The sequence below is a fragment of the Hyalella azteca genome, unplaced genomic scaffold (assembly GCF_000764305.2).
Source record: "Hyalella azteca isolate HAZT.00-mixed unplaced genomic scaffold, Hazt_2.0.2 contig16409, whole genome shotgun sequence".
NCBI classification, from domain to species: Eukaryota; Metazoa; Arthropoda; class Malacostraca; order Amphipoda; family Hyalellidae; genus Hyalella; species Hyalella azteca.
Genome location: NW_025946233.1, coordinates 239,694 through 263,428, shown reverse-complemented (window position 1 = coordinate 263,428; position 23,735 = coordinate 239,694). Strand labels below are relative to the sequence as shown.

The following is a 23,735-nucleotide window of genomic DNA, read 5'->3' as shown; positions in this document are numbered from 1 at the left end:
AATGTGATCTGCACCAGACTCTGTGATTGAACACTACAGTTGCTTCCATTTGGTCCTGTTAGGTTTATTGATAGCGGGCTCCCAAATATAATTTGGGATATTCATAATTTTTATTGTGAGTGGTAACACAATTTGGCTCATTTTCATAACAAGGTTATTATATACAAGTATATTTAAATATATTATTTTTTCATTCATGCGTAATTCAGGCGGTACAAGGTTACCTTGATAGTTATTGCTTGGCAATTTGCGCGCATTAAAAAAAAACAACTTTGTAGTGAGACGGTTATGACTAAAGAAAAAAATTTCTAATTACTTTTATAATTAATATAATTTATTCATTTTTCGAATTTGTAGATGTACAATATTTGCATTGTTGCGACTGCATAACTGTCCAAATCGACACTTCTCAGAGACTCAGACAGTCGCAACTCGTCGCTCGTCAGCTGCAGTTAGCGCGAGCTTTGAAAAGTTAGATAGACATTATTAGACATTGGATGGACATTCTAACCCTCCAGACAGGCAAGAGCGCAAGACTCAAGTCAGTGAACAAGTTCTTTTTAATTTCAAGATAAATCTGATGAGTGGATTATATCATCGACCTTACTACATCAATTGCTTCAAAAAATGAAGTTTCGTGGCAAAATTATCGAAATTGGCTGTATTCGACAATTTACACGTAAGTTAAAAGCAAAAGCGACGTGGAAACGAATCAAACGATAGGAGTGTTTCAAACTGTTGATTTAAGCTCTGGAGCTTGAGCTGGTCCTACTTGAACAAGCTATGGTGAACTCAGTGAAGGAGTCAGAAAGACTAGATAACTTTCCCAGCTCTTCTATTATATTTCTCATTTCCATGTATGATGCAGTAGATGTAATCATGTATACTAGCTAGGCAGTAGGCTAGCAATTATCTGGCATTTCATTATTTATGCATAAAATTTCAAACCAGAATAGTGAAATCCTTTATACCTAATTAAATCATTTTACTTTTTTACAGTTTGTTGTAGGGTATTAGTATTATCAATCACTTTCCTTCATTAAATTCAATGACACTTATTTGTTTGTGGTAAACAAGACATTTTTTAGACTAAATTAATTTTTAATTTTCAAATCTAGGTAGGCCTACCTACCTACTAGTGCTACTACCTAGTAACTACAGTAGTTTAAAAAAAAATAGTAGGTAGCCTATTCACTAACTGACTATCAATGTATGACTAGGTATGAGTATTGAGTAGACCGTAGGGCTATGACTATGATTCTATGAGACTATGAATCTATGATGATGTTTTGTTCTGCAACTGCCTAAGTGTTGATTGGGCTATTGCAAAATGATCAGTTCATTGACAGTCTGTGACAATGACAGATTTATTTTATACATATGGCAATGGCAGGACCAGGACCTGCAGGAGTGCAAAATTTGTATTTGATAATTTGATTGCATAATTATAATTTAATACATTAATGGCAGGTGCAAATTTTTTAAAGTTTTTATAATTTGGTTGGCAAATGACAATTGTGAATTGACATTCATGCCTGACAAAGGGTCAGATCAGATTGTTTGTTTTTAACCACCATTCTATTATCTAACCCTTTTTAAACAAACAACCATTAATATATTTATAATTCATCAATTGCATCAATATTGAAGTTTTTTTCCTTTCATAGGCTAGCTTAAAATTTTTGGGTAAAATATAAATTGTTTAAATATATAAATATGGTGAAAGAAATAATTTTTTATAATTGATCCATCCTATACAGGCTATAGAAGCCTAAGAAGGAAATTCATGTCTCTAGACAATTCTTGTCTACTTGTCATGGCATTCCAAATTGAAAACACTCAAAACACATGCAAAAGTAACTACTTTCAATGACTGCCAATTTAGTGAATAGTGACAAACAGTAAATTTGTGGGACAAGACATGAATATGTCATCACATGGCAAAGTTCCTATTTATGAAAAGAAAGAAAAAATTTATTTAGAAGCAATTCAAGGATTCAGTACAATACATCATCTTTTTGTTTAGACATATATATTGGCTGAAAGCCTGGAGGCTGAACAAGGCATGGTTAAAACTTGAAAGCACTTTTTTCTATTGAAATTATGTAGATTATTGATAAGTTTCAAATTTCTTTATTTTTCTTTGAAGTATTTGAACAAATACTTCAATTTTTGTATTTGAACAAATATTATATATTATACAAATAAATTGAATACCAAACAAAAAAATTCAAGGCCATATTATTGTTTACTGTTTTATGCAATCAATAATAGCACAGAATCATGCTAAAATATTTAATGTTGACTTGACAATCCATGCACAAAAAATATATATATAGGTACCTTTGCAGCAGTTAAGTATTACATATATTCTAATTTGAATGTATTTAGGACATAATAAACATCTCAACATTGGACAATGAAACTCAAAAAGAGCTACCTACCATTTGACAACAGCTCAATAAAGAACAAACATTGAAATTTGAAACATAATTCACCAATATCTTACAGAGCTACAGGATTTCAGATTTAACCAGATACCTCACTTTTGAGCCATATGATTACAAATTTAACCAAATACCAAGGACTACTACACACAGGACATGCATAGCCTATGTCCAGCCTCTGCTAGCAGAGGCGATCGCCTACACTATGAAAATGCTGTTGTTTTAGTGGTCTAAAACAACAGCATTTTCATAGTGTAGGCGATCGCCTCTGCTAGCAGAGGCTGGACATAGGCTATGCATGTCCTGTGTGTAGTAGTCCTTGTTGATTGCATAAAACAGTAAACAATAATATGGCCTTGAATTTTTTTGTTTGGTATTCAATTTATTTGTATAATATATAATATTTGTTTTGATGTGCAGAGCTCATCACTGATGTCTCAAGACTGGCCAAGTCTTGCATCCTGAGGCTGAACAGCAACCACGTCTGCCTTGTTGTGAGTGATGGCGGTGCTCTAGGAGGCACTCCTGGGCTCTGGGCAGAACTGGAACAGCAACATTATTTCTCTGAATATTCTATGGAAGGAGTTTCTGAAGAGAACCAAATATTCCTTGAGTTGCAGACAGGTAACCATTGCAGCAATAAATTTCAAAGCTTGCTACTTGCATGCATATACAATGTTGTCAGTTAGTTTTTGCTACTATTGTACATTAATATATACATGTTATCTGGTAAGAGCTAGCATATTGAATAGAACTCAGCAGCATTCTTTAATTGAAGAAGCTGGAAGGATATTAGTCAGGATGAATTAGGTTTTTGATGTTTGCTTGTCACAGGAACATGTAGGATGAGTCTCCATAATTTAAATTTAATTTAAAATTTGTCAACAATGGGTCTCATTTAAAAAAAAATCTGAATTGAGCAAAAATTCAGGCTGTGATCTGCTGAAATTTGTCCCCCAGTGTTAGAGATTAAGTAATATTGCTTATGACTCAGGCTTGAAACTTATCACTTAGTTGCACCACTAGGTTAGGTTAGGCGCTACCGAATGTCACTAACAACTGTTCAAAATCAGTTTTACTTGATTTGATTATTTATAAATTTTCGTTTCATTTACATAGAATTGTTTTTTTTTTCAAATGTAGTTCTGCATTATTTCTATCATTTGATTTGTGAGGTTATTACTAACTTATTTAGCAAAGCTATTAAAATGTACCTTTTGCTGCAGATAAACTGGCCAAGACACTAAGCTCCCTGCGGTCATCCCAGTCTACTCGAAGCCTTAAGATAAAACTGACAAAGAAATTGTCTCCCTGTCTCACATTTGAGATAGAACTTGTGAGTGCTACGTATCGTTATTTGTTCAAAGAACCACCATGTTTTCATTTGTTCACTTGTCAATAAAGTTTCTCAGTTTCTTTTGACAAATTCGCAAATAAGGCATTTGCTATTATAAAGTTCTTTGAGTGTTTCAGTTGAACTCCTAAAATGTGCTGATAGAGAGAACTCATAATTTAAAACATCGTCTATAGAAACTCAATGGATTTTTGTGTAATTTTTTTGTCATCAATGTATGCCCTACTAATGCATTCAATCATTGATCTGATATGCCTCAACAAATATCTGAATAACATTAATATTCATGATCAGCCATCTGCGTCTGGGAGGTCACGCTTGGTGCTGCATGATGTGCCGGTATCACTGATACCGCGACGTCTGTGGGCAGCCCACCAGGAGCCGCGCATGAGTCACCAGTTCGATGTGTCTATATACCTGCCGCCCATCAAGACACTCAGACACGTCGTGGATCGCATGAAAGTGTGTCACATTCGTGCGAATCTTGCAAATTTTCCCCCAAAAGTTAAAGTTAATAACACATTTATTTGGAGTGGGTGAATGTCTCTGAGCAAGTTTGGTTAGAAGTGATAAAAAAGTGTTCTCTGTTAAAATTGTTACAGTTTGCAATTTAGATATAAAATTGTGTGCTTTTAGAGTCGTTTGCATGACATGACAGAGAGTCGTTTGCTTTAAGAGTCGTTTGCATGACAATGTTCTTTCCAATGCTTTGAATATCCTAACCGCTTCTCAAAAAATTAATCGCAATTATTCGATTTCTGATGGCAGTGCTTCTGTCAAATTTTGAGTCTTAAACCACTCCCTCTCTAAAACTGCGCACAAATCTTTTCCTCGTTGTTCAGAGATGAATAAGAATTTTTAAATTAGTGCAAAATTAAATGAAAGTCTCTGAATTGGCCCGCTTTGTGTACAGACATTCTCGTCCCGTGCGACGTTGTCAGGCAGCAGGAGCGGAACGCTGGTCGTGTCCGTCTCGAACTCCGAGGTCGCCGCATCCACGCACTTCAGGAACCTCACTGTGCCAGCCTGGGGTAATTTCTTCCCGTCTTAGGGTAATTTCTTCCCGTCTTAGGGTAATTTCTTTCTAGACATGCCTAATTTTGGTAACCTTTTCACGATCAGTGACAGCCATTTCTTTTGTAATTGATATTTGTGGGAACTAATCGATCGTGATTTATGTAATGTGGGCACTGGATGTCAGTGAAAAGTTTAAACTGTATCTCGCTATTGGAAGTTTTCTCACATTCAAAATTCCACATTTTCAACCTTGTGCTATAAATTAAAGACAACAATGGAATTTAACAACGCTCGTAATGTCACGGAAGCCTGGATACAGTATTAGGAAGTGCCATGGCTGTGGTCAGTCGCCGTCATTTGAAAATATTTTTTTGGGACCTTAGCTACGTTATTTTACCGCAGAAGATGGTTTTTACATTCGGGGATAGTGTTGTTGATTGTTTCAGCCAGATTGATTTAAATTTTTTACAGGAAGTTAAAGGGTAAAATAATTCTAGGATGATTGATTCACTGATCTGTTTCAATTTAATTTTTTATTATTTAAACTTTATTTCAGGACGAAACTAGAGTAGATGTAAAGCTTGTCTGTAAACTATAGAATTGAGTGATTTTTCTTGCTTTGCCGACGCAGTTTACTTCAAGTATCTGCAATCAAGTTTTAATTTATTTATTGGTAACCGAGAAACAACATTTTAAGTATTCACATTTTCTGCAGTAAAAAAAAGACGAAAGCTGCAGGATTAATATTAATAAAGTACTGTATAATTTCTTCTTGCGCTAGTTTATTGACGACTTGGTTTGATTGTTGTCGACCACACATGCAGATGCTGACCGGAATGATGACCCTGAGACCGCTTACGGCACATCCGTTGACATCAAGAAGCTGTCATCCTTCCTGCAGGGTGACCACAACACCGCCAAAGTTATTTGCAGTAAGTAACCAATCATGTATTCCTTCGTAACTTCATTTTTTCGCGCTATCTCTATAGCATGGTGCGCAGCAAATTTTCTATGATTTCATTTTCCAGAAACACCCTGACTCGGTGTTTCTTTTAAATCTTTTTTGAGTGTTACGTGTTGTCAAGATCGATAAATAATGACTCGGCTGATGTTTGCTGAGTAAATTAGAATGCAATATATGTAAAACTCTACAATGCTTGTCTTGCAATTTGATTTCGTTGATCTTGGTGCTGATGTTCTAGTAATGGTGGCAACCGTGTTGCGATGTGCAGACATTGTGTCGGGACGGCTGGTGCATCTGTTCCTCATGCAGGAGGGCATCACGCTGCAGTACTTCCTACCCGCCGTCTCTGCACCTTGACTGTCATCTGCCCCGTTATGTGTGCCCGAGTCCTAATATTAAAGTTAGGGCCCCATGACACTACAAAAATTAGGTTCAAGAACAAAACACGTAAACTTCTTGCGACTACACATTTTGAATAAAATTGCCTCTGACAGCCCGAGCGGGAGTTTACTCGATGAAATTTGCTTTATGGAACGTTTAGCTCACTTTAGTTATCCAAATATGATTCATGCTTGTTGACTTAAGCATCTGGAAGCATCTGACTTCGAGTTGCGATGGTATTTTGTACCCTCGAGTCGGCATGACCACCGCATGCCGAGTCTTGCCCACGATTGTCCACTTATTGATTTCTTCCTTCTCTGTAAAATTTTTTCTTGCCTTTTTTCGTCCTTGTTTATTTTACTGTAAAATTTTCGATGTTTATTTATGGATATTATCTTCATAGAATATGCTAAAAATGGATTGTTAACGAGATTATATGTAATTTCTTATGGCTTAGCAAAAGAGTATTTTTTAAAGAAATGTTTTTAATCCTTTTACTTGATATAAGAAACATTAGTTTAGGTTGTGCAATTTCGGGATGTATCATGCACAATATTCTATCAATCGCTGATGCTATTTATATCTGTTAAGTTTTATAAAGTCGTTGGAATAAGGGAATTGAAAGTCGATAAGTACTTAGCAGTCTATTATGGCCAACTGTAAGACATTAGATGCACTCATATGCGAGATTCTGAAGGCAGCCAAACAGCGTGTACGTTTCTAGCAGTTCTCAGTCAACATGCTAATTCTTTGATAAAATCCTTGGCGACATTACTCAGCAATGCCGTTATCTATAACTGATCCCTTGTACAAGGCCTGTTCGTTTGTATTTTGTGGTGTGCTTAGAAAATATCTATTTTACCAATTCTTGCAGTAATGCACCAGTTATTCTTGTAAAGCAAGCGTTAACTTAAATTCACATTCATGGATTTCAATGATATTTTTGCCAAGATCTAGAGCTACAGAGAGCACATTTTACAACAAGCGAAACAATTTAACTTCGCAAACGAGCTGCGCATTGACATTAGTTATGAGTCGCGGCAAAGGACTTTCACGTAAGTGTACTGACTTTCATACAAGTACTCTAAGCACAAAGCCTTATTGAATCGCCTTGTACCATATAGCACACATAATATAAATATATTTAGCAACGTTAGTAAAATTATTAAAATATATAGTACATCTTTTCGCGCGCAATTGAAAGGAACCATCTTGGGGTTTCGGTCGTCCGACTGGCTGCGTCTTATTTTTTTCCTTATTCACTAAGGTTAAACACAATATTAAGATTGAGAGCAATCCAACAAAGCCTGGTTCACGCAGAGATTTGTAGTTGAATTTGGTGGCGGCTTACAGTGAGCGTTCAATTAAGAAGACATTCGTGTTCACGTCAACACATCTCAAGTCGTCCACGAAACCTGTCGAATTTTAGTTTTTCCCAACAGTAATGACAAAAATATGTATTAATTTTTAGAAACGTTAAAGGAAGTAAATACTTGAATCGATTTTCTGAGTGAACCCTGCCTATTATTCTTAGTTTCTCTAGAGTTAGTGACATGACTTCCATAAGAAGCTTTGCAACGTTTAAAAAAAACTACAGAACATCAAAGCAAGCAAAAATTAAACAACCCGACGTAAAACTTAGCTCTTCTCTTAGGAAGGCTGAGACACGGTAAGTCATATGGAGCACGAACCACGCACAGGTTATAGCGTGGTCAGTGCGTGTATTCGTGATGCATCTTTCCAGGATGCCTGACATGATTAATTACTCAGTACTGTAATTTGCGTAATATTGTAAGCGTTCATCAACTTGGCATTGTGTTAATAGCGCATATGTTGCACTCAATTAAGAACAAACGCTCTGAACTATACGATTTTGATTGAAGTTCTACTACAAGCTAGGCACGCAGAACAAAGTCGATGTTTATAATTTAGGGAAGTAGTCGAGATTGAGACGACGGTAATTTCGACCGCTCAGCGTGTTCTTTGCTGGTAACTGCACGGTCAGTTCTGTACTGAGTCCTGCCTTGTTGAGTCTGCACAACCCGCACGACGTTTTGCTGGACTCGAGATCCCTGGGGCCCCTGGTATTGCTCTGAGCTTTGATGGTAGCGATGCTCCTGCGTGTAGTAGCGTCGCCCTGATTGCGGTGACGCGTCTGGTGAGGTGGCCACGTCACTGAAGTGAGGCGCCTCCTCCATGTACTCCGACACGGACCGCTCTGCCTGCCGGTGTCGGCCGCTGGCGCCGGACGACTCCGAGTATCGGTCTGACGGCTCCTGCGATCACGTCAAATAATTAGCATATTTTAATTAGCATATTTGAATTATATTAGTTCATGGAAAAATATAAAAAACGTATAAGTTTGCCACAGGAAAAGTTCGGGATGTTACACGTTTGTGATAGTGGCTGTCCAGCTGAGCGCAATGAAAGAATTAGGCGACAATGCGGGTTTTAAACATTAGCTTCAAAAACGAACATTTTCGGTAAAAAAAAATAAACGGAATAATGAAAATAGGTCGCATATTTGTAACTTGAATAAAAAAAAAAGTTTTCCTAGAAATCAAATATTGCATGCAGAATAGAACCCGAGCAATGTTGATATGTTACTAAGTCAAGTAAACCGAAAGTAAAACTAAACGGACATCTCGAAAAGTAGGCAAGACAAACAGACCTCGTGGTGGCGCCAGTCTTCAGTGAATTCCGATGTAGATCTTGCCAAGGAGCGCGCTGTTTTAGCGGACAGCCTGTCGTCATAATCGGTGTCCGGATAATCTCTGTCCCCGGGCATGAGGCCGGGGGCGTAGGTGATCTCGCTGTGAGATCGGTCTGCTGTAGACCGAGCCCCGCTCGGACCACTGGCTTCGCTCGACGTCTCGGCCCGCGCAAAATTCACTTCAGTCTCAGTGATCGATCGCACGTCGGCGCCGGAAACAAGGCTTGACCTGCCGAGCACCCAGACAAATGATTTGGTTTTCAGATTTTTATACATTCAACACAGCAAGTGTGAAGCTCCTCCACCTAATTTATGGCAGTCTCAGTCAGATTGTCAACATTGTTAGCCGAAGTACGGTAGATGTTTATGAAGGTTAATTGTCCATTTAACGGCTCAAACTTTCAGATATTCAAATAAATACGAATATCAGTCACTTCAAAACACAGAACATGCACATTGAAAAAAAGTTCAATTGGAACAAAGTAGTTCAAGTTCACATCGAAGTTCAATGCAAATAAATTAGTCTAATTAAGTGATTATTTGATACATAAATGAGCCATTTAACCCATTCATTTTATTGCTATTCGCACCAAAATTCTATGTTAGCACGGAGGGACAGAGTTCAGAATGTAAAGAAGTCCAATTGAACAATAGTGACGGTAAAGATTTTAGTGACAGGAGCTCGCCACTCACTTGGATGATCGCCGGGAGCGGCTGGGGGCTGGTCTAGTGTGGCTGTCGGGTGAGTACTCGTGCACCGGAGGTAGCGAGGTCTTCTTGATGGCACCTGCGAGGTCGTGTTTGCGGTACCTGCGGGTGTTTTGATATTACTCATTTGAATTCTTATATTACACCTAAACAATATATTCACTCGTTTAATTTCAAACGCTAGTTGCAACTGTGGTTGCCCAGGTGTTATCATGTCATAACTTATATCGTCAGCTCCGTCTCAAGATAGTTGACTACGGATTGATTCTTGAGTAATCAAAATTACAGCAAAAACTTTCATAGTATATAATTTATTTTCTATAACATACTTTCACAGTTGCTAGAGTAAGAATGAAATTACACGACTTACTTTCTGCCGTCCCTGGAAGGGAGACTCTCAGTGTCAGAGGCAGAGGGCGCTTCAGATGAGGTGTCGCCTCGCGGCCCCACGTGCATAGGAGGCGTCAGGATGCGGATGATCACGTCCCACTTCTGGGGCTCGAACAGCTTTTCATATCTGGACAACAAAAATTTCATATCTGAATTTTACTCCATAATGATCACGCAAGCAAATCCATTTAAATTAACAAAAATCAGACTTTTCACTGCCAAGAGCACATTTTTGGAATGTTAGGCAAACGATCCCTTATTATCTAAAATTCATTTCCTGCCAGCTTCGTTGTTGCATATCACAAGAGTTACCCACACTCCTTACCTCTGATCATATCGAATTCGCTCATAATCCTCCCTGACTGTGGCTCGTGTAAGCATAGTTCTGAGGGTAGACTCGGTGTGCAGGATCTGGTACCATTTGTCCCTGTCTTCGTCGGTGAGGACGCATCGCTCTGCCGTCTGTGTCTCCGGGGGCTGCAGCACACGCAGAAGAACGTTCCAGTTAGGAGGAGGTGGATGTTCCAGCATCTCTGGTCTCTCCGTGTCACTATCAGCGCCCTGGTATAGCTGCCGGCGGAACACGTCGGAGCCAGGCTCGCTGTAAGCTTCCCATTCAGGGCCCGACGACTCCATTTCGTCGGCGTATTTCGGGGCTTGGTAATGACGGATGGCAACGTTCCACTTGGGTGGCTTAGGACGTACGTGGTACTGAAAAATGAACGTGAATATAGCATCGACTCTAGTAAATTGGAGTGAAAAACGTAAATTAGGGAGAAAATATATTTCACCAGCAGCCACGATTCTAAACAAAAATAAGTGGAATAACTTCTTCAGGAGCAAAACTGTCAAATAACAGATTTAAAGTAAAAATTAACTCACCTGTTTGACATATCGCTTATGCCGTTCCACATCCTCAACGACGTGCGTTTCAGTTATAGTGGACAAGTGTCTGTCGTCCACCGTATGCATCGTACGGACAGGCTGGCGAGGCATCACGGCTGTCGCTTCGACCACGTCGGTGACGCTACGAACTTCGGAGGCATAGTCTAACTCTGGTTCAGAGATCGGTCTAGGGGCGTGTAGACGTCTGGCGGTGCGTTGTTCCATTTCCACTACATCAGTGGTCTCCTTGACGATCGTTTCAACATTTTCGATGCGTTGAATGTTGTAATCGGACGGAGGAGGTGGTGGAGGCTGAGGGATGTGTTGACTTCTCTTTGACACTTGAGAGTACTTGACAGGAGGATGCAGCAATGCCGGTGGTTCGAGATCGCCAGCTTCTGAAAGCATAAGCGCGTGCTCTGATCCAGGCAAGCTTTCGGCTCGGAAGCTCTCATCTCGTTCAAAGATTGTCGTGAGGCTCTGAGAATTGGCCAACTGTATTGGGTAGTCGGGCTCAGGAGTCTTAGGAGGTGTAGCTGGACGTTTCACCCTCACCATGAACGTCGGCTGCGGAGGCCTAACCATTTGATGAGCAGCAACCATTTCGGCATCACTCTGTATCATGCCATCAGAGTAGACAGACGACAGGCGGTCTTCAATTTCAAATGCCGTGTTTTCAAAGGCTTGGATTTCTTCGCGCACGCTGACGCGCTCCAAGGAATGAACATCACCTTCTTCTACTTCTGAGCCACTGGATGGAGACTCTGAAGGATAATCGGAAGGTAGCGTTTCCGACTGAGACACAAGGGCTGTGTCGGAACCTGACGTGGAAGTAACGGTCGCTCGAGGAATTTTGAGGCCTTCTATTAATATAGATCCAGACATTTTTGATAATGTAGATGGAGGCCCCAAAGACAAAGGACGTCGCCTGACAAGACGGATATTCCTCTTCTTGAGGCACGTGTAGGAACAAGCCATACCCACAAGGAGCAGCGCCAGGAACAAGATACCACAGATGATGAGGAGAATCTCAATTTCTCCCACATGTTTAGGGGCCGGCGATATGGTAGCTTCCGGAAGTCTAAAAAGTGGAAAAGACAATAAAAATTCAAAAAGTTCGGGTGTAAAATTGAAAGCGATAAAGAGGAATGTCATTCCAACTCCGTCACTAACAAATGTAAAATTTTCAAATTTCTAATCTGGCGTAAACACGAGTTCTTACTAAATGCAACTTTTGGCTACCTTCCAGGTGCAGCAGTCGACATTATCGAGTTGTACACGTCGAAAATGTTATGACAACTATCAACTCACTGCGCACTTTACTCATTGCATGTGAGATCGGAACACACATCACACCACACGAGTGTGATATATAGTTCCTTGTCGGAACAATTACCATGTAATTAAAATAGGAATAATTACAGTCTCGCATGAAAATGTTTCAAAGCGACCATCACAACAGTAACCTGAACTCACATTATGGGAGCTGGAATTGGAGGCAGGAGTACTTCGGGGCTTGGGTAGCGGCAAATGATGGTTTTGACTTCATCACCCTTCAGTTCAAACTCTTTGTGGAACCTCACTATGATATTATTGAGGAACACACGGCGCTCGATCTGCCACAAATATAAAAAAAACATCAGTAAGAAGACGCGATAAAAATAAAAAATGGATTACATGTAAACTTCAAAGGTCTTGAATGGGTTCGCCCCTATGAGAGCTCGAATTGGTAGCATGCATATCTCAAAAATTGAAATAAACTAAATCTGAATAAATTATATGCATTACGTCATAATAATCATGGGTACAGAATTTACCTATTGCTCTTGTCATAATTTAAAAATATAAATCGAAATAATTTGGAAGAAAAGACAACTCAAGTTTTGCACAAATCAAGTTAACGAATTTTGGACAGTCACCAAAGGCGAGGCGTTTCTCACCCTGGTTGTGCCACAGCCCTTCAAGGGAAGCTCCAGATGGTATTTCTTCTCCCCGCTGCCGTGGGTGAAGCAGGCCGACTGCCGGGACCCGTTAGGGTAAATAATGCCGAAGAAAGGGTCCTTGAACTCGATGTCCACGAACATGGAGCCCGCGGCACAGTTCAGGTACGTCGTCGTCTTGTTAGTGTAAATCGCAGGACCGATCTCGTCCAAATTTCGATTTAAGCCGTCCACGCTGCAGAAGGAAATAAATAAATTGTGTTGATGATTGTCATAAATTGTTAAGTAAAACACAGATGATATGGACAAATAAAATCGCAGATAGCATGAATGAGGCACATATCAGATGGTGTGCATATACGAACCTTATCACAGATGGTATGGATGGAACGATAAAGTACATCACAAATGGTAGGTACGTCGTACAAGCCTCTTCACAAAGTGAGTGGATAGAACATACACAGAAGGCGCGAACAAGCCACAACGCAGTTGGCATGAATGGAGTTTATACAGATGGCATGAATGGAGTGTATAGAGATGGCATGAAGGCAGCACATCACAGATGGAATGCATGCGGGAGTCCCGTTGCTAGAGGTTCACGAGGCGGAGAAGCCGAGGGGGGGAACAAGAAAAGCTATCCGGGCCAAGGGTAGCGACTGCCAGCATCTCGAGGGCGGGACTAATGTCAACCAAATGATGAAGTCTGTGATTCTGAGGTCACGCATACCTTTCTTAATGAACTTTCTAGTCCCGTTTTCAACTTGGAGAAACGATGTGGCCTGCAATGTTAATATAGCAATTCTCCATCGAAAGAACATCCATTCCCGCAACTGGGATTGCATACCAAATTCTCTCAGTGAATAAAGTACACGAGTCGTTCTTGAGTCAGTGCTCGTTGAAAGAGATCTTTATTACCGAGAATTCATACATTCATGTAATATAAACTATATTACAGAATAATTTGTTTTCTTTTTTTAGTACTACCTATTGGAGCCTGAATTTTGATAGGGTATGAGCTGGCAAGTGCTGCGCTCACCGCTGCTGGGGAGCTGGCAAGTGCTGCGCTCACAGCTGCTGGGGAGCTGGTAAGTGCTGCGCTCACCGCTGCTGAGGAGCTGCGAAGTGCTGCGCTCACCGCTGCTGGGGAACTGGCAAGTGCTGCGCTCACCGCTGCTGGGGAGCTGTGTGCTGCGCTCACGGCTGCTGAGGAGCTGCGAAGTGCTGCGCTCACCGCTGCTGGGGAGCTGGCAAGTGCTGCGCTCACCGCTGCTGGGGAGCTGCGAAGTGCTGCGCTCATCGCTGCTGGGGAGCTGCCAAGTGCTGCGCTCACCGCTGCTGGGGAGCTGCCAAGTGCTGCGCTCACCGCTGCTGGGGAGCTCTAGGAGTCACACGCTCGTAGGCAAGTGGGAAGAACGGCGACCTGCATATCACGTACACAGGATGCCCCTATCACGCCGCCGCTACTCAAATGGCATGAACCCCCCAGGGGCATGAAGACTACAGGGGGATGAAGGCCCCAAGGGCATAAAGGCTACAAAGGGATGAGGGCCCTAGGGCATGATCGAAGGCCCCAGGGGCATGAAGGGGAATGAACCCCACAGAGGCCTGAAAATAGCTTCATAGAATATTCCAAGGGCATGAAAAGGCATGAACGAAGCCTCTATGAGCATGAAAATGTATGAAGGGTCCTTGGATCATGAATAGGGCATGGAGACCCCAGGATCATGTCTCGTGTCATTTCGAGTGAATGATCAAAGACTCCAGGGGCATGAAGATCATTCCTAAGCTCCATCAAGACGTTAAGTGGTAGACTCCTGACTAATACAAAAAATTTGCGCACGAATAACGCAGATGTAGAAATATTTATATACCGAGAAACGTCTTGGTTCGCTTTGCGGTGTAGATCAAATGTCCTTACAACCTTAAAGACTTATTAAAAAACCGCGGTGCGCATCGATAGTCAACACTAGGACCGTATCAGAATCTTTACTAAACCTAAAAATTGCATTAGTGATTGACTTATTTTCCGAAAATCGATGCCTATAAACTCTAGAACCAAAATGCTTGTACGAACGTAATCTCTTTCGAGACAAAGACATTATTCATCCATCACTGCATCCTAGGGCAATTAAGTTGGTACTTTTTATTTAGTAATGTGCATAGTTTGATCGCAATTCCACTGAAAAACACCTAGAGATATTCTTCTACAGAGTCTCACATTGATCTGAGTTTTGTCAGTCTTTTAAGAAGAGACCAATTGAATCGACTTAGATTGAACTAAAGGAGTTCCGGTACATGCGGTTTATTAATCGCACCGAGGGAGCGTGCATTCAAACGAATAGCGACGAGTGTGTCTTAAAAGAATAGCGACAAGTGAGTCATGAAATAAATTGTGACAAATGGGGTCATGAAACAAATAACGACAAGTGGGTCATCAAACGAATAGCCATGAGTGGGTCATAAAAGAATAGCGACAAGTGGGGCATCAAACGAATAGCGACAAGTGGGTCATGAAACAAATTGTGGCAAGTGGGTCATGAACACAAAGATCTGAATTTCACACCACCAGGAATTGGGTGACCTCAAACAGGCGTGAAATTGAAGTGTTCTTTGGAGCCTCCCAGAGACATGAAGCAGTGGGTAATGTTTCTTTTGAGCGCAAATAAACTCCATCAGAAACTGGACCACCCAACTCAATTATGTGGTGGCGCGGGATCAGCGTGAAAAAATTTAGTGTATGACGAGGTCATCTAAGAGAAAATGACTGCCCATTGAAAGAGCGCTCAAATACAAAGTTTACATGAGAGACTAGCTGAACAAAGCAACACTCGGTTTGTTCAATTGAAAAATTGCACGCACCATACACTATACGACGGTAGTATGTGGCCGATTTCAAAAGATACCTCCATTAAAATAAGGAGAAGATAAATAAAAAAACAACAAATACGAAACGATATGAAATAAGGGAAAATGAGCCAATTTATTGCCAATCAGGAACCATGCGCATACGGCGATCCTAATTCTGAGATGTGAACATAAGACGAAAATCGAGGAAATCATATCAAGAAGCTAATGTCCATTCATATTGCAAAATAAATTATTTATTTAATACATTTATTGGGCTATAACCAAAAAATAATAACTAATTTAACTGATAGTCTTTACAAGACAAGGTAGCCGAGTTGCTAAAGTTCAGAGCACCCGGAATGATGTCGCGAGTTTCGGGTTCGGAACCCAAGCAAGCTGTAAGAATTATGCGATGTCTAGAATCGGGGACACTGACTATAAGGCAAAATCTTAGATTTGGCCCAATCAACGCTGACGCTACTATTACAAGCTGTGTGCTCGTGACCATATTCGAGTCACTGAAGAATTAATAATGAAGCTGATCAGTAAACTGCTGTCCGGAATGTTAGGTAGTTACTTTGCCGTTCCACTAAATCGCTGCTTAGGATATGTCACTTTTGATGATGATGTTTCACTAGCTTTGAAAAAAAAAATTGGAAGCACCAACCAGGGCTTCATTTGCAAAGAAAAAAAAACTTCTTGAGGTTAGAACAGCGAGCACATGTGTTGGTGAACTCGTGGCGTAGCGTAAGGGCGCTCACCAAGATAGCGCCACTCGTCATGCACGCTCACTTTCACTGATGTTGAGGTCACGAGCGCAGCAGCGAGGGCGGCAGCGGTCACCATCAGGAAGTGAATTGTCCATACGAGAACCCTTAGCCTGCATGCACCAACACCTGAGCTATTGCATGCCACGCCCTACAACTCCTCGCCTGCATGCACCAACACCTGGGCTATTGCATGCCACGCACTACAACCCTCGCCTGCATGCACCAACACCAGGGCTATTGCATGCCACGCACTACAACCCCTTGCTTGCATGCACCAACACCTGAGCTATTGCATGCCACGCACTACAACCCCTCGCCTGCATGCACAAACACCCAACGCCTAATATTTCAATGAGGCGCCTCCATTTCCTGAATTATGTACGAGAAGAAACTGTGTCTTTGAGAGGAATTCAATTATTTATTATACTCGTACTTCAATTCTTCAACTCCTGCTATAGAGTGATTCCTGCACTAGCACTGAAAACTCTGGGAGGTGTCGTATAGCGAGTTACTCAACGATTCTAAATTATTCCGTAGATAAACATGGAAGTCATCAAGCAGTTTTAATGAATGAGACTTGCTCATAGTAGTCGCCGATCAACGTCTTATATTAATAATTAGTTGGGATGAAAATTTTGTGCAATAATCATAAAAAGGACCTTAATTTAAAGAAAATTATTATTATTATTAATTAGAATACATGGCGTTTGACTCACTGAGCGGTTCTCTGCATGACATCCTGCTCCTCCTCGCCGATGTACTGCCCCTGCACGGCCGCGAGCAGCAGCAGCACCGCTGCCCCCTGCAGCAGCAGTGCTCTAGTCATCTGCACGTGCAAGAAGAAAGAATTTGAAAGAAAAACACAATAAAATATCTTTGCACAATTAAAGTAAAATAAAAAGTAAAAATTCACAACTGAATAAATACTGCAATTGCGTCAGACGAATTCCGTTTTATGGCCATGTTGAATTTAAAAATTAACGGTAATTAAATTTCCATTCTAAAGCATAAATGCTCCCATGAAGATCAAGAATATGAAAATAATTACTTCTCAGCAGAATCCGCATGATATCGTGACATCCATTCAAAAGTACAAGAATTGTTTTGGAAATTGTGTCAACTTGATTCACGAATTGCTTGAGATAAAAAAATAGACCAAATCTCTAACAGAATTAGGCTCACAAAAAGAGATCATGAGACATTGTAGCAGCATCGCGAGTGTCGGCATTGTTGGCCGCTTTTGTACCGGCCAATAATGGCATGAAATGGCATCCGTTAACCCAAAGCATCCGAACCTCCACATGCAGAAAACGAGGTCACGTAGACCTGGTGTTGAACAAACGGCTAATTAGCTGCTGGGCCATTTAGAAGACTCGTGAGAGACACGCCTCTGGCAAGCAGGCCTCTAATTAGAATTAATTAGTAGAAAAAGGTTAGATACGTTTAACCATGACAGCCGATCGTAAATCCTAGATTCATTTTAGAGCAGATTGCCCTCCACTGCATCTGTGTTTCATTTAGCATATCAATGCAGTTATTCTATTACTGTACTTAATTGTGTTTGGTCACATGTCCGAAAAATGTGAAGGTAAAAGTTTCGGGCAGAATGAGCGAGGTTTTTAATTTTAATTCCGTCGCTGGAGATGTAACTGGACAAATAGAAGAAACCCATATATAAAAATTGTAAAAAACATCGACAATTGTGAAAAAATTACATCTAATTTTTATGATAATGCAACTAAAACAAATAAGATACTAGGTAATTCGATACCAAACCCATTACACTCGCACACCGAAAACATAAATTCAGCGAATTATTTTGAGGAAGATATTATAAAAACTTTCGTTACGAGATGGCGCTCAGCTTCCCTCACGACACAACAGCCGCACGCACATCACACGCCGCCACGTCTGCACAAGACATCAATGATGGCCTCAGCGTCGTGGAGCTTCCCACCGCCACCTCCTCTGAACATCTCCTCCCACCACCACCCCCACAACCACCACTCATGACTGTAATAATCTGCAGCGCCACAACCATGACTGTAATAATCTGCAGCGCGCCACAACCACGACTGTGATGCTGTCGCAGAAAGATAAAAAAAAATCAGGCAAGTTCTGAAATGTGAAAATTTTCAAGATAAAAAAAATCAAATTTAATGTTTGGATTCAGGATACCAAGAAGAAGTAATCCGGACTGTGCGGAAAATAGGAAAATTGCAAGAGTTTGGTCGATGCGGCGCCGGAAAGCCATCGTCTCGCAGAGCTTCAGTAACTCGATTGTTTCACTCGAGCGGCCATGAATGGCTCTGTAACGGGACCCCGAGACGGAGATGTCAGGCCTCTGAACCACAAGCCTCTTCGTCATCGCGCCATCTCATCGTCATACTCAGACGGTTCTCATAACAAGAATGTTGGAACCAAACAACGGGTCATACGCACATCGGCTGCGAATTTTATACTACACTCTTCGAATGATAACAAGTGTGAAAACACTTACCGTACTCACATTGATGTGGCAACGGAAAATGACATAAATTAACTTATTAAGAATTTCTCAGATAAATCATTGATATAAATTGCACTTCCAAAAAGGACGGATAAGTTGACAAAAAAAGAAGATGTTACATGTATTATATAAACCCCTAAGAACAAAAATTGACGCAACACCTGATCGATTAAATTCTGAGATCCACTTTCATATGCCTCGTAATTACATGCGGAATGATCGAATACGTGGTACCTGAAGATCTGTCGTCCACGCGAATATTTCGCCACCTTATGCCACTTAGACGTGAACATGAGTGTTCGTCTCAAGACAGTTTCTCATTGCCGTAGTGTCAATTAGAATTTACTGTGATCGCCGATACCATCGAGTGAAGTCCTATCATAGAATACTGTAAGCTCATTTTTAATGTGCATTAAAAACAACGTCTATCATCTCACACAAGACTATCATAAACAGATTAAAAAACACATATGATCAGCGAAGAAAATAATAACTCTGACGCCTTACAAAGTGCCAAGAATGGTGTCAGCGTAGGGTGTGGGAGTCGCCCACACGCAGCAGCAAGAAGTGCCATTAAAAGACCGAGGTGTCGAGTGTCACGCTGCAAAGGTGAAGGCCGCCGTGCAGCAACTTCAACTTCCCTTCTAAGCGGCCCTGTCACGCTGGAGTTTCGCGTGTTCATTCCCCGAACACAACATCAAAAAATATGTATTATAAGAATTTTTTTTACAAATATCTCACTTCGGCTTTAAAGAATATTGTTACAAACCTTCAAGACGAAATCTACTAAGTGATTTGGCATACTATTAATTAAACTCATCAGATTGTTCATGAAAACGGTGCCAGGTTTCACCTTACAGCTTTTTGGCGCATTTTCTCATTTATGGAAAAATGCACTATTGTTCTTGCCATGTCCGTCCTTCCGTCTGTCTGTCCGTCCGTCTGTCCGTGACCTCAAGTTTTCGTCGACGAGAAAATGCGCTCTGTCACTCACTGCAGTGAGTACTGAGTTAAATTTTTTTAATTTAATGCTTCCAGCAAATTCTCTCAGCTTAAATTATGGTCAGCTCAGCTTAAATTATCAGAAATTAGAGCAACACATCACGACGATAAAAATTTAATATTCCATCACGAATAATAGCTATCAGTGGATAAAACTTTCATTTAATGAGAGACACCCTATTTTTCAGGTAAACCAAGCATGCGATCACCAAATCCGAACAACTTTTCATTGTCATGCGTTTTCAGGTGCACTCTTCTCGATTTCAGGGATTTCCAAAAATTAGTTGGGAACATTGCAGCCACTGAAACAATGTGGGATTGCAAGACAGTCATACAAAATAAAGATAACCAATTCAACTTTTTGTAGGGGAATTCTTGCATTATCATTGACGGTTGGCAAGCGTTGTTGCAACACGACACGTTGTCTCCAGGAACGGACCTTGCAAGCATCGGGGGGCTAGTGTCGTATTCAGGCCCACACCACGACTAACTTCTTCGGTACACGCGGTTTCCATCATCCTATCTTCACTGGCTCTTGAATAATGAAAGAACTAATCAGTGCTACTACTAGGGGGCCAATAAAGGTTGCCTTTGAGATTTGTATTCATGATTGTAGTCTCGAATAATGATATATTTCAAGTAAATAAGTAATCGAGTAAATAAGTAAAAGTTTTCTGTTTTGTGTGTTTGAAGCCTGGCGCTGTAAACATGGAGATTTTTCGAGCTCGTATACTTAGTACCTAGGTACCTATTTGAACAAACCTATATATCGTGTCGGGATATTACCTGGATTTGAAATTGTATAAATTTCATCCATAGAAATGCGAACATTACAATGGAAAGGCATTGGAATAAAATTATCCAGTTTTTTATTTAATTCAGTTTGATTACCGAAAAGTATCATTAAAACATCGAAACGTGACTAATTTAAATTTTATGTTAAATGTGGGTTAGAATGGGTCCCTTGTGAACATTCTCATTAAACGCTTCATTAGTTCGAGAATTAAAACGGAATTCCGGAGAATGCGATTCGATAAAACGAGATTCAGGATTTTGGGATTCTTTAATCTTACGCGTTGTTATTTGTGGACAAACCCATAATAAGCTGCTAGTGATTTTATGCGCGAAAAATAATTTTATTATCGTACCATCCCAACTTTGAAAATACCGCGAAAATGTGCCCTGGTAAACTGAAGGTCGATCTTGAATTAGTTGGATTTACGAAAGCCATTCTGAACGCTGCATCAGTTTCAAGGGAAAATCACGCAACGGAATATCAGTAATCACATAATATAAGCAATACCAAGCATGAACTGCAATAGAAGATACGAGCAGAAACCTGTTGGTAAATTTATTGATGATGCATTTCATGACTCAGGTCTTAAAAAACTTCCTTCTTATTCCTGCATGAATTGGCTTCATCTCGAGCGCCTGCGAGAGGCAAGGCCCTCGAGAACACGACTGCCTCTTAATGTATATAATGATACCCAAATGTAAGAATTAACATCACTTGATTGCTTAAATAGCAAGTTTATCAAAAATTTAAAGCAAAGAAAACATAAAAAAATTCACAATTTATTTCTTATGCGAGAAAACGTCCAGCTCCATCGTCAGTTCAGAAATAACAGCTCAGAAATAACATCGTTAGTTCAGAAACCTTCAGAAACCTTAAGTACAAACAATTTGCAAACTAAAATTTACATTGAAGATATCAAAACATAAATGGTCAAATTAAAACAAATAAGAATGAGGTAAACATGAGCAGAAAACCCTAACGCATTTAGACTATAGGCTTTTGTTTAAAAATATACAGGGACTCTAAAATTCGCAGAATTTTAGAGATCAGGGCCTATACTTTCAAAAAATGTTAAGAGATCGTAAGTTCATCCGCCAATCATTGACGGGCTTTCAAGCCAAATCCACCAATCATATAGACAAGAAAATAGAGCGTAAGTTCTTACGTTCACTTAGCGAGTTTTGAAAGTATGGCCCCGACCTGCGCGGACACAACCGACCTGCGCAGGTCGGAACCTGATGAAAATAACAGATAAGAATATTAATTCAAGGCTTTCAGAAATCAATAGTTACTGATGTAAATTTCGACATGTTGTCCTTTGAGCGAATTAAAAGAAATTTGTTCCCAACAATTGACTCCCTTCACGTGTTAGAAAATGTTCATAGGTGTAATTGATTGCGTTAAACATTTCACCGCTGCAAATACAAAAATAACTTGTCATTTTAGTTGTTCTATATTCACAAAAAGTGAAATACACTGTATAAAAAAATAGAACTCAGTACTCACTGCAGTGAGTGACAGAGAGCGCATTTTCTCGTCGACGAAAACTTGAGGTCACGGACGGACGGACAGACAGACAGACAGACGGACATGGCGAGCACAATAGTGCATGCATTTTTTATATAAATGAGAAAATGCTCTAAAAATGAGCTAATCTCAGCGCTATGCAGGGCACAGGCGTCCCAGAGAAACGGCGCTCACAATATTAAGTGCCGTTCACTTGTGAGCATAGCCAGCGTTCCCGACGCTCCTGTACCGTGGCACCGAATGTGTCCTCCTTGTAGCAGGACAAGATCTCTTCTATTAGCGGCTGACCACCTCCTTTCTTTTCTTATTAAAGATCCCAGCCATCACACGGAATCTCCACAGTGAAGGTGCGGCATTTCATTACTGACTCGCAATACCTCAATTAAAAGATGTAACGATAAAATAAAGATGATGGAACATGGTTCTGAAGGACAGTCAAAAAGATACATAGTTCTGAAGAATTTTTAGTATCAGATCATTTTCTGTGTGGTTTATTTTTTGTTGTTGCGTTTGTTGTTGTCACTGCAGCTGGTTCACGGAACACGTAAGGTGGCGCGAGTGCGTGCTCGCAACAGCTTTCAGGGAACGTAAGCACGAACGTTCCGTGTAATAGAACAACTTACCCATCACGCACGTATTGGGTAATGGCAGTGCTCAAATTGACAAATAATAGAAACGCGAGAAGAGGTCAGTTTAATTTGTAACAGTCACATGCAAATACGAAACATGGAAAGAAAATTCTTCATCAAATCACGCACTGACTTGTTATTTTTGGCGCTAAGAAATTACAAGCCGCGTTGGGACATAGAATGTGGCGCCCAGGCACTGCATGTCGTGATCTGATATACACGTCGAGAAGCAATATTCTTTGTGGCGCAGCACGGAGCGCTTGAACGCCTGGATGAGGTTGGTCAGCGGGTGGAAATGTCTCACTCGTCGGCAGCGGCGCGTGTCGGGCATTTCTGTGACCCCGAAGCCGTCGAATTGATGGGCACAGTCCAGGGCACAGCAATGTAGGGCTGCATGCCGGCATACCCCGCCATCAACTGTATCAAATGCCCTCATCAAGAGCCGAGAGTTAATGAACTTTAGAACAGGTTAACTGGCGTACCAAATTACACTGACGACGGATGTACACTTCAAACGTCTTTGCGAGGTTGCGCGACGAAATTAAAGCGTCTTGAGAGCTCATCAAATGTCGCATAAATTTTCTTCCCGAATGAAAAATGGCCGTTCAAAACTATGAGGCATAGGTACTTTCAGAGACGTTGAGGGGTTATTTTTCTCTCCACAGGAAGACTCAAATGGCGATGAGGAAACTAATCACCGAAGACAATCCGCCAGGAAAGTTAAGGACAATGTAAGAGGAGGCTTGAAATTGTACAGGGTGACACAAAAAAAACAGAGCTCATAAAAAGTTGAATAATTTCCACAATACTCAAGTAATCCTGTTATTTCTTTCAGATTCATTAAGAAGACGGATTG

The 23,735-nt window shown here is 40.7% G+C and overlaps 2 protein-coding genes across 3 annotated transcripts in view; one reads left to right on the top strand and one right to left on the bottom strand.

Annotated features, from left to right (window-relative positions):
* Nucleotides 1-416: 416 nt before the first annotated feature.
* LOC108668591 (checkpoint protein HUS1) lies at nt 417-8,174 on the top strand. 2 transcript variants are annotated; one of them, XM_047884884.1, is made up of 7 exons: nt 417-679; nt 2,868-3,071; nt 3,674-3,783; nt 4,096-4,305; nt 4,715-4,832; nt 5,643-5,750; nt 6,051-8,174. In XM_047884884.1, exons 1-7 carry the CDS (start codon nt 628-630, stop codon nt 6,137-6,139), a joined length of 891 nt encoding a protein of 296 aa, XP_047740840.1. In that variant the 5' UTR covers nt 417-627; the 3' UTR covers nt 6,140-8,174. The 2 variants fall into 2 exon arrangements, with proteins under 2 accessions (XP_047740840.1, XP_018011321.1); XM_018155832.2 differs by having other exon boundaries at nt 4,096-4,263; nt 6,051-8,172.
* LOC108668590 overlaps nt 6,795-23,735 on the bottom strand; it is a 35,732-nt gene continuing 18,791 nt past the window's right edge. Inside the window, exons 2-10 of the mRNA XM_018155831.2 lie at nt 17,133-17,242; nt 12,800-13,034; nt 12,336-12,475; nt 10,857-11,940; nt 10,300-10,685; nt 9,955-10,101; nt 9,570-9,686; nt 8,835-9,105; nt 6,795-8,439 (exon numbers count right to left, since the gene is read on the bottom strand). Coding sequence (XP_018011320.1) covers nt 8,092-8,439; nt 8,835-9,105; nt 9,570-9,686; nt 9,955-10,101; nt 10,300-10,685; nt 10,857-11,940; nt 12,336-12,475; nt 12,800-13,034; nt 17,133-17,242 — 2,838 coding nt within the window. The 3' untranslated portion in view covers nt 6,795-8,091. The remainder of the gene's footprint in view (nt 8,440-8,834; nt 9,106-9,569; nt 9,687-9,954; nt 10,102-10,299; nt 10,686-10,856; nt 11,941-12,335; nt 12,476-12,799; nt 13,035-17,132; nt 17,243-23,735) is intronic.

What these genes read in the sequence shown, in the direction of transcription:
- LOC108668591 (XM_047884884.1), top strand. Translation starts at nt 628, where the DNA reads ATGAAGTTTCGTGGCAAAATTATCGAAATTGGCTGTATTCGACAATTT. An exon ending in TTGCAAATTTTCCCCCAAAA is followed by an intron (nt 4,306 to 4,714) that starts GTTAAAGTTAAT and finishes CTTTGTGTACAG; the next exon opens with ACATTCTCGTCCCGTGCGAC. An exon ending in CCTCACTGTGCCAGCCTGGG is followed by an intron (nt 4,833 to 5,642) that starts GTAATTTCTTCC and finishes CCACACATGCAG; the next exon opens with ATGCTGACCGGAATGATGAC.